The 10,675-nt window shown below is 54.0% G+C and overlaps 1 protein-coding gene across 2 annotated transcripts in view; it reads left to right on the top strand.

The window, feature by feature from the left end:
* Positions 1-10,675, top strand: part of SEC16B (SEC16 homolog B, endoplasmic reticulum export factor) — a 21,867-nt gene that overhangs the window by 2,266 nt on the left and 8,926 nt on the right. For both annotated transcript variants that reach the window (XM_057374929.1, XM_057374928.1), the window contains exons 3-16: positions 1,030-1,136; positions 1,629-1,728; positions 1,845-1,959; positions 3,033-3,174; positions 3,500-3,657; positions 4,223-4,284; positions 5,913-6,048; positions 6,540-6,770; positions 7,439-7,536; positions 8,444-8,525; positions 8,641-8,758; positions 9,460-9,571; positions 9,747-9,852; positions 10,507-10,647. In XM_057374929.1, coding sequence (XP_057230912.1) covers positions 1,030-1,136; positions 1,629-1,728; positions 1,845-1,959; positions 3,033-3,174; positions 3,500-3,657; positions 4,223-4,284; positions 5,913-6,048; positions 6,540-6,770; positions 7,439-7,536; positions 8,444-8,525; positions 8,641-8,758; positions 9,460-9,571; positions 9,747-9,852; positions 10,507-10,647 — 1,708 coding nt within the window. The remainder of the gene's footprint in view (positions 1-1,029; positions 1,137-1,628; positions 1,729-1,844; positions 1,960-3,032; positions 3,175-3,499; positions 3,658-4,222; positions 4,285-5,912; positions 6,049-6,539; positions 6,771-7,438; positions 7,537-8,443; positions 8,526-8,640; positions 8,759-9,459; positions 9,572-9,746; positions 9,853-10,506; positions 10,648-10,675) is intronic.

Here is a 10,675-nt window from a genome sequence, read left to right as displayed (position 1 = left end):
TGCTACAGCTCCTGCCCACCATCAGAGCTGCCCAAATCACTGCTACAGCTCCTGCCCACCATCAGAGCTGCCCAAATCACTGCTACAGCTCCTGCTCACTATGAGAGCTGCCCAAATCACTGCTACAGCTCCTGCCCTAGTGTCAGCACCTCATGTCCACCTGCTCAAGCAGATTTCTGTATTTGAGGCTGTGCAGCAGTTGCGGCTCTGATTTCTTCTTAAAACCATGACTTCTGTGGTTGCTGTTTGATGAGCTCTGTCTCAGTCCCGAGGTGCATTTTTCTTACAGATTTGATTAAATGCRGTTCCTTTTTCCTAAGTGCAAGGTGAACAATAAAAATACAAGTGGTAATATAGGAGCAAGAGGCAGCCTGCAAGCTCAGCTGCTGAAACAGGGGAACGTGGATGGATAAAATGTGGGCTGGAGGATGCTCTCAGTGCTGAGAAAGAGCTTCRAGCTCTCTGGCAAATCTGGGTTGATTTGCCTGAGTTATTGCTGTCAGTGAATTATGGAGTGGGTAGGTGGGGTTTTGTGCTGAGGTTGTATGATGCAGATGGGATATTAGGAAGTAAATTTTCTCTCTGAGGGTGGGGAGGCCCTGGCACAGGTTTCCCAGAGAAGCTGTGGCTGCCCCATCCATGGAAGCATTCAAGACCAGGTTAGACAGGGCTTGGAGCAACCTGGGATAGTGGAAGATCCCATGGCAGGGATTGAAATGAGATGAGCATTAAAAGTCCCTTCCAAGCCAAACCATTCCTGGATTCTGTAGAACTGGCCATCACCCGAAACTGCAGTGCACAGCTTTCTCACAGGTTGGGATGGGAAAGTATCCAAACCTCCTCCTGCCCCTTCCAGCTGTGATGCTGCACCAGTTTCTGGTGTTGCCACAGGGCAGGGGACCTGGCTTTATTTCCATCACCTGTTCTGCCTCCAAARTCCCAGGCAGGGCACAAGTTTAACCCTAGATGTGACCCCAGAACCGCAGGGTGCCCTTTCTTCCCTGGATCAGTGGCTGTGTTGTTTTCCAGGCAAGGTTATGAAGACCCGCACTGGCAGTACCCAGCAGCTGGCTACAGGGATGGCTACCCCTACCAAAGCCACCAGTGGCAGCCAGGGGCCTGGCAGGGTGACAGAGGTACGGGATCCTCATTGGGGTCTGGGGATGGAGGCAGCTTGCAGGAGAAGTGGTGCTTTTCCAGGGTGGGTTCTTTTCCTGAGGCTTGCACATATCCAGGGCATTCTGCTGCCCACCCTCCTGGGTGGTGGGGCTCCCTGTTTGCATTTAGGAAATGTCAGCAGGACCTAAGTGCACTCAAGGGATGTCTAATCTTCACTTCCATGGCTGAAAAGCTGTGTCATTCCTGATTCCAGGCTGAGTGTGATGGTGCTGTGTGATCACGATGGCCAGGACCTCTTCTTTGCTGTTGCTGGGCTGAACAGAAGGGGAGGGAGGAAACAGGAAAGGACATCAATGCTGTAATGTGTGCAGGGCATTTTCATGTCCCCAGTGGCTGGGATGATTGGGGAGCAAGCAGGGTGGGCATGGCAGATTGCCTGATTTACAGCTTTTTTTTTTGTGGCTTCATTGCTACTCTGGAGGGTAATCCTGACCCTTGATCCTCTCTAGACCCAAGGCAGGGAGAGCCTTATGGCAAGAGTTACCGGGATCAGCATTACTACAGAGGCTACCACCCCAACCTGGCCACGGGCCCCCCAGGGCACAGCAGGTAAGGCTGGGCAGGCTGGGCAACCTCSTGGAACCGTCTGCTGCAAAATCAGRGSGTTTGTGGWGGGTTCCAAAGTCTCAGACCTTCAGGGTGTCTCCCTTTGCTCCCACCTGCAGGACACAGACCTACAGCTCCTACGAGGACAGCCACACCTCGCCTGCCAGGAGGGAAGGGACAGGGGGAGAAGCCCTTGGCAGTGATTCAGGGGAGGCTGGTGGCCAGCACCAAGAGGTAACCCCAAGACAGGCAGGAGTGGAGGACAAGAATCAGAGCTTTGGGGACAATCCGTGTGTCCCTCTGCAGATGAGAAAGGGCCCTTTGCTGTGTGCCATCGGTGCCTGACAGTCCCTGGGGGTTATTTCAGTGGGGTTGTTGGTGTTTATGGTCTGTCTGTCTGCTGGGCTGTCACTGGCCCAGGAGTAGCACAGAAATCCAGGCTTAGGGGGATGYTCCTCACAAAGGAGCTGGGGAAGGGTCTGGAGCATGGRTCTGATGAGGAGAAGGGCTCARCCTGSASAAAAGGAGGCTCAGGGGAGACCTTTTCACTCTACAACTCCCTGAAAGGAGGCTGYAGCCAGGTGGGGRTCAGGCTCCTCTCCCAGCTCACAASTGACAAACCAAGAGGAAACAGCTTTAAGTTGTGCCAGGAAAGGTTTAGATTGGACAYAAGGAAAAAWTTCTTCAACAAATGGGTTGTCAAGCCCTGGTACAGACTGCCCATGGAGGTGGTAGRGGCACCATCCCTGGGGGGATTTAACACATGGAGATGTGGCACCTGGGGACATGGTTTARTGGTGAACMTGGYAGTGCTGGGTTAATAGCTGGACTCAATCTTAGAGGGCTTTTCCAGCCTTAATGATTCCATGGTTCCATGATTCTATCCCTCAGGGAGCTGACAGCTGTGTATCAATGTCAGCTCTGCCCACCACGTCGTGCTCCATCACATTTGTGTCCTGATTGCTGTGTTTTGTCAAGAGAAAGTTAAAAGATCAGATCACAGCTGCCCTGGTGGTTTTGCTCCTGGGGGATGCTTTTTTGGGTTCCCAAGCCCCATCTCCTTGGCTGTGTTGAGGAGCTTATGTTAGGGCAAGGAAAGCTGTTGGACTACCCCTGTGGCTGATGTAAATTATTTCTCAAAGCTGGTGGGTGAGCCCAAGCTGCTGTAAGGTGAGAGCTGCTCGGGTGGAATTGTCTGTGCTGTTCCTGCTGGGCCCTTYCCCAGGGCAGCAGAGCAGATGGGATATCAGAGCAGGATTGCCACAGTGTCCCTGGATTTTGAGCCAGGTTTGTGCTCTCCTCTGCAGCCCTTGGGCCAGCCCAGCCTGCTCCTGCAGTACCACGAGTCAGGGCTCAGCTCCAGCAGCCATGAGCTCAGCCAGTACATCCGTGATGGTGCTGACTCCTATGACMCTGTGCTTCCAGGGTCCTGGAGCGTGGAACAAACAGGTAATGGGGGGCTCTGATAAAGGGGGGAGCAAGGGAATGAATGGCTGGTGGGAGGATACGGGCTGTCTCTCAGCTTGGCCCTCTCCTTGTGCAGGCACAAGGCATGGCTGGGGGATTGTGGGGTGGGTGAATGGTCCATGAGCTCTGTGTGAGTAGGGGCAGGAGCTGCTGGGCACATCTGCTCCTTTTGGGGACAACTCTTGCATAGGGGCATCAGTGGAGAGCTATTTAATTTGGGGGACAAGGGTGGGAGCTGGTGACATCCTCCATGGTGGAAGGGGTGTGGGATCMGTGTGAGGGGCTCACCGTGGCTGTGTCATTGCAGGAGGGCCTGTGACATCCACCCCGACCCCAGCAGTGCCCTTCAAGTTTCCACAGCCACACACAGCACTGTGCTTTGGGGCCGGGGGCCACCTGGTGCTGGYGTGTGCCCAGAGCCCTGCCGAGGGACAGCTGCCCCGTGTGGAGCTGCACAGCCTGGAGGTAGGACAGAGCTGGCCCTGCAGACCCCCCTCACCCCTCCCTGGAGCAGCTCCTCTTGCCCTGAGGGATGCAAACACGGTTTGTCACCCAAGCAGCCTCCTCAGCAGCCTTCCCATTCCTTGTGCCCATATTCTCCCTATCCCACGTGAATTTTTGAGTCTCCATCGTGCCAGCCTGTGMCTGGGTGCTGCTTTCAGCTCCATAACCCCTGTGACCAGCTCACAGTGATCCCTTCCCATGGGGACTGGTGTGCTCTGTACCTCCACAAAGACAGCCCCACTCACCTTGCTGAGGTGCTCCAACACAGAGGCTGTATCCATCCCTTGATCCCACCACAGCATTCCAGTCTCCTGTTTCACCTCCTGAAGGAGGCAGGTGCCRTCTCAGCAGACATTTCTGTCCTGGACCTTAGCACTGGGTCTGTGTGATAGYTCAGGGTCACCATAACACAGCACAGGAGTCATGCTGCTGTTGAACCCTCGGGCCAGGCACGGGTTTCCAAACAGCCCAGCTGGGGTTGGTGTGCTTGCTGGAGCCCAGCTGCTGAATTTAATTCTGTTTTTAGGCAATCCTTCATGGCACAGAAGAGCTGGAGGAGCTGCAAGCCTTCCCAGGGCCCCTGGCCAGGTATGGCAGCACAGGCAGGCACAGGAGCTGCTCCTTCCTCGCTGTCTCATTTTAGAGGAGATGTGAGCTCCAGGCAGACTCCAAGGGTCCCTGTGGTTTGGAGATAACTGCAAAGGCCATGTCTAAGTTCAGGCTGGGAGCCCAGCCCCTTTGATGCAATGTGGGTTGTTTTGGATTGKGGGAGATGTGTTTTTTAATATTCATAGGGTGTGGGTTTAGTGTGGTTTGTACGTCTGACCTTATTTTGTATTCACTTTGTTTCAGAAAAAAATTTTGGGATTTCTTTGGATATCTAAAGCCCTGGGTCAACCTGTGATTTAGCTTTTCCTAAGATTTTTGTCCCCTGAGATGGTTGAGCTGCAGCAGGGTCAGACCCATGTGTACCTTCCTCCAGTGTTAGCGTGGGGAGGAATCGGGGTGTGTTGCATTAGGCTGTCTCTATTCCATCCTGGTTACACCAGGGTGTCTTCTGGCCACTCACAACCACAAAAAAGAGCAAAAGAGCTGTGTGCACACAGCAGCTGGGTGGAAGGTCTGGGTGGAAGAGCTGGAGCTCACCTKTTGAGGTGAGACCCACCTGGAGTGCTGCAAACAGCTCTGGTGCCACGAGCACAGGGAGACATGGAAATGTGGGAGCAAGTGCAGAGGGGTGAAGGGACTGGAGCAAATCCCCTATGGGGACAGGCTGAGGAATCCATGGCTGTTCAGCATGAGCAGAGAAGGCTGATGGGGACATCACAGAACCTTCCAGTATCCAAAGGGGCTGCAAGGAAACCAGAGAGGGTCTCACTGTCAGGACTGCAGTGACAAGRGGAATGAGTACAAAGTGAAAGATGGGAAGTTTAGGTTAGATATATGGAAAAAGTTCTTCCCTGTCAGGGTAGGAAGGCCTCAGGCTGCCCAGAGAAGCTGGGGATGCTCCATCTCTGGAAGTGCTCAAGGCTAAACTGAACAGGGTTTGGCCTAGTGGGAGGTGTCCCCATGGCAGGGGGGTTGGACTGGATGAGCTTTAAGCTCCCCCCAGACTATTCCATGATTCTGGGTTACCACTTGTGCCAGASACTGCATTGGGAATCTCCATATAATGTGTTGGAATGGTTGAGTCAGGATCAGCATCTCCATCTGCAGTTTCTCTTCCCCGCTTCATCCACCCTTTCTTTTTTTCTATTTTATTGTATGACAGCAGTTATGCCTGGCTTGCATGAGGCTTTAAAAGGCTTTCTGTTTCAGTCCCAAAAGGTTTCTGTGGTCACAAGAGTGACCCTCGACTCTGCCTCCACAACAGATTGTGCCTGCTTCTCCAGCCTTAGACATCCATGGATGTAATGGCAGCGGAGCAAATCCAAACTTTCTTTGCAGATGGATGGAAGAGAATATTATCAGGAAGGCAGAGAATGGGTTTGGAATGTACTTTGCAYCCCTGAAACACAGAAATCTGCTAAGAGTCACAATAAATTTGAGTGTGGTTGAACTTAGAAGTAGTCATTGCCACTGGGGATCCTTTTCCTCCAGCTCTTGCTYGGAATATTTGACATCCCCAGCAGTGAACCTGGGCACACGCTGAGCCTGAATGATGCCCTAGATTGCTGTGCCCTGGGTTTCTYTGATGCCTCTCTCTGCTGCTCTAGGGAAGATCTGCACAAGGTAGATGTGATGACGTTTTGCCAGCAGAAGATTGCCACAGGCTGTGATCTCTCAACACAGAGGGGCAGAGATTCCTCTCTCCTCTGGAAACTCCTGGTCCTCCTCTGCCGGCAGAATGGGGTAGGTGTCCCACGGACAGGGATGACCCTTTTGATCTTGGAAAYGAGACAACACTGTGTCCCTTAGGTKCCTCTTGATCCAGTTGATGTTTTTTGGGGGAAGAGAATCCCATTCCCACTGCACTATCCATCACTTTGATGCTGCCTGGATACATGGAGCAAATCCTTCTCCATGATTACTTTCCATCCTTGGGATCTACCAGCATCCCAGTGAGGGGGATCAGTGCCACCTTCATCAAGGAACCAGCACTAATGCTTGCAAGGGTTTTAAATTTCCCTTAATCCACYCAATCCAGTCTGTGGCTGCTTGTTGGAAGGAGGTGGACAAGGTGTCACTAATTGTGCTGAGTTCTTTTCCTTTCAAACCCTCATGCTGGTGGCCAAGGCTGGTCTTGTTGGGACGATGAGGATACAGGCGTAGGAAGGGTGGAACTGCTGTCAGCCTTTGCTCGTGGGGCAGCCTGCACAGGCCTCGTTCCTTCCCTTTCTCAGTCCATGGTGGGCTCAGACACAGCAGAGCTGCTGATGCAGGACTGCAGGTGCCAGGACAAGTACAAGAGGCAGGACCCTGCTCCCAGCCTGATGGGTCTGACGGATGACGAGTGGGCATCACGCCAGCCGGGCACGCTGGACCTCATCACAGGGGAGATCCCTCCCGTGGTGGAGACGCAGGCACAGATCGTGGAGAAGTTCACCAAGCTCCTCTACTACGGCAGGAAGAAGGTGAGTGGTGAGTGGGACCCAGAACATGCWGCTGGAGGGTTTTTCTTGGGTCTGTTGGCCTCTTCAGGCAGGTTTTAAAGGGAAAGGTGGTCGAGAAGTGATTTGTGGTTGTGGGATCAACCCTCCAAGTTGTGTTTGTCTAACAGGGTCATGGCAGTGATTTCTCCTCACTAGGAACTGGGATGGGGGACCAGCAAAGATGAGCTGCAGAGGCTTTTACCASAACTTCAACCAGGTTCAGTTTCAWAGAGYTCTAGAATRGTTTGTGTTGGAAGGATCCTTAAAGGTCATCATGTTCCAAACCCRTATGCAGCTATGTGATCTCAAGGAATGCCTGAGGCACAAGGAGAAGAGATGAGGGCTGGATGCAGAGAAGCTTGGGTGCCTAGAATGTGATCCCACAGCATTGAGAGCTAACAGGCAGCACAGTCCTGGAAATCCAGGAGACACGACATTGCTTTGAAGGTCCAAAACCTTGTAAATGTTCATGGTAGAAACACAAAGGGACCTTTGTGAACATGGAAGAGGTTTTGGAGAATGTTGCTTATAGGCAAAGCAGTTATTGGGGCTCTTCTCCCAGCTGGGRGAGCAGAAAGTTCCCTGCCAGCAGAGGAGGACACAGAAGAAGAGTTGATGCAAACCCTATTTCTTCTCCCCCTCAACTGCAGGATGCTCTGGTCTGGGCCATGAGAAACCAGCTGTGGGGCCATGCCCTGTTCCTCTCTAGCAAGATGGACCCTCGGACGTACAGCTGGGTCCTCACTGGGTAAGCTGGAGAAGATAAAGCAGGGATGATGGCTGGCTTTGCCCAGCCTGTTATCCCTTTAGTGCCCCCTGAACTGAAAAAGAGCATCGATTCCGGCTGAAGCCTTTCCAGAGTGGGTAAAAGGGACAGAGGACATTCATCCAGATAGGATGATGGACAGGAGAAACCAAATGGGGGCTGGAAAGCAGGAGGAAAGCCATTCCCTGGAGATGGAAGGTTAATTTATTCTGAGCCTTCAGCTTTGCCCATGCTGCCCTAGCAAAAACAGCCATGGGGCAGGGGGAGCTGAGCCATCCTCACTGTGATCCAGCCTGGTCCCAGCTGTTCATCCCACTCGTATGAGCATTTTCTGGTGGAATTTAATGTATTTAGTCGGGATTGGGTTGATCCCTTCAGGGAGAGTTAGGCAGGAATTTTCTTTCTTGTGGAACCCAAATCCTTTTAAGGAGGTTTTATGCAGTGTTGTCCTGGAGACCTGCCTGCTCTGAAGGTAAGGCAGACTGTCATCCCCAGGGGCTGATGATCCTCCCTGCCTCCTGTTTACAAGAGCATGAAGAGACAGGACATGGAGAAATGGCTTAAGATGAAGGAGGGTGGGTTTAGATTCGATGTCAGAAATTCTTCCCTGTGAGGGTGCTGAGGCCCCTGGCACAGGGTGCCCAGAGCTGTGGCTGCCCCATCCCTGGAAGTGTCCAAGGCCAGGTTGGACAGGGCTTGGAATAACCTGGGATAGCAGAATGTGCCTCCTCCTCTGGACTGGAAGGAGCCTTCCAACTCAATCTGTTCTTGGCTTCTCTGAGAAACYCCTCAGGACATCAGTTTCCTGGGGCATTTGCAATGTCCCCTAAGGGGTGAATGAGGGTTTGGGGTCCTGGCCTGCAGCCCTTGTTCTGCTGTCTCCTCCCAGGTTCACCAGCACGCTGGCCACCAATGACCCTCTGCAGACCCTCTTCCAGCTCATGTCGGGAAGGATCCCTCAGGCAGCACTGGTCCGTGAGCAGGAGGCTGGCCCTGGCACGTGTTCCCCTGTATGGTCACCTGCCTGTGACAGCCACCTCGTGGTGACCATCTCTGCTCACCTCTGCTCTCCTCATCTCCCTCCAGTGCTGTGGGGACGCCACATGGGGGGACTGGAGGCCCCACCTGGCTGTGATGCTGTCCAACAAGGTTGGAGATGCAGAGCTGAACCACCGTGCCATTGTCACCATGGGAGACACTTTGGGTGAGCTGAGGACAGTGGGAGCAGCTGTGGGCTCTGCAGTGTCACCATGGATGTCCCTGCACCCCTGGGGCTGCCATGCCCGTGTGGTGGCACGGTGGATGCCCCTGCACCCCCCCTGGGGCTGCCATGCCCATGTGGTGGCACTGTGGATGTCCCTGCACCCCTGGGGCTGCCATGCCCATGTGGTGGCACTGTGGATGTCCCTGCACCCCTGGTGGTGGCACTGTGGATGTCCCTGCACCCCTGGGGCTGCCATGCCCATGTGGTGGCACTGTGGATGTCCCTGCACCCCTGGGGCTGCCATGCCCATGTGGTGACAGGGATGAGGTGCCAGTGGATCCCCAGATGAGCTGGGCTCAGGCACATCCAGCAGCTGCTCTCGTGGAGATGCCTAGAACAGCTGGGCCCAGGGAACTGCAGGGACTGAGCTTTGCTCCCAGTGGAGGGATTTTATGCCAATAAAGGCACCCTGCAAGAGTTGGACCTTGCTCAGGCTTCCCTAGTTCTACCACTGAACTGAAACCTCCTGAAAACAAAAACTGGGGAAAACAGACAAAAAACAGGGACAAGGGAGGGATCAGGGTCTGCTTGGACAGGAAAGTGAGGCAACTGGGTTTGGGTTTTTATGTGAGCTTGAGGGCCTCCAAAGCAAACGTGGTGATGTCTCAGAATGAAGTGTTTGTCTTTTTCTTCCCATCCAGCCAGCAAGGGAGCAGTGGAAGCAGCTCATTTCTGCTACCTGATGGCAGATATTCCTTTTGGATACTTTGGAGCAAAGGCAGACCGCATGGTCCTGCTGGGCAGCAGCCACCGGTGAGTGAGCATGGGAGATTGGGGCTCTTGCCCGAGTCACCCGTCCCTGGGATCTCACTTCCATGCAAAAGCAATCCCTGTTTGGGGTTTTTCCTGCTGTAATGTGTGCTCCGTGTGGGGCTGTTTGGGGAGGGAGCTCTCTCCAGCTCGCTGACCCCACCCCTCTCATCTGCAGCCAGGCGTTTTCCCAGTTTGCCAGGACAGAGGCCATCCAGAGGATGGAAATCTATGAGTACTGCCAGCAGCTCCGGCAGCCCGAATCCTTCCTCCTCCCCTTCCAGGTAGCAGAGATGCTCAACTACATCTCGTGCAGCAGCTCAGACTTGCCCCAAAAGAAGCCCCATCTGCCTGAAGCCTGGAATTCAGGCCATTCCTGAGGCCTCTCCCCTTTCTGGGTTTTGGGAATGCTAAGGAGGCTGCCTTGGCCAAGGGACTCATGCAGGGCAGATTTTGGGGTGTACAGTGTGTCTGATCAGTACTTGCTCAGGTTTCATTGCCTTCCTGCTCTCTCAGTGAGCTATTCCTACTGCAAAGCAGCACCCAGCTGTTGCTGCCTTGGGCACTGAATGGATTTTTATGGATCCATCCCTGAAGTGTCCAAGGCTAGGCTGGATGGGGCTTGGAACACTCTGGTCCAGTGGAAGGTGTCCCTGGCCATGGCAGGGCGGGTGGAACTAGAAAAGCTTTAAAGTYCCTTCCAACCAAACCCATTCTGGGATTCCATGAAGCTGCTGGGATTCTGTTCCTTGCTGCCTGGTGCAAGGAGAGGGGCTGGATGCCTCCATGGGGATGGGTGGAGGTGGCCCCTGGGTGATGAGACACATGATCCAGGGTGCTCCAGGACACGCTGGGGCCATGTGCCATGGCAGAGAGCACCCACAGACACATCCATCTCCCTGCTCCCACCTGTGGCTGCTCTGCTTGTCTCTCCCAAGGCGTACAAGCTGCTCTACGCCTCCCGCCTGGCTGACCACGGGCTGCCAGCCCAGGCACTGCAGTACTGTGAGCACATCGCGGCCACACTCCTGCACCGGGACCCTGCTGCACACCCTGGGCTGGCCCAGCAAGTGGTGAGGGTGAGTATGGACACCTGCACCCCGAGAA

Source organism: Malurus melanocephalus, unplaced genomic scaffold (assembly GCF_030028575.1).
Source record: "Malurus melanocephalus ecotype Western Australia unplaced genomic scaffold, MMel_1.1 scaffold_236, whole genome shotgun sequence".
NCBI classification, from domain to species: Eukaryota; Metazoa; Chordata; class Aves; order Passeriformes; family Maluridae; genus Malurus; species Malurus melanocephalus.
This window is presented reverse-complemented; position numbering and strand designations above follow the sequence as displayed.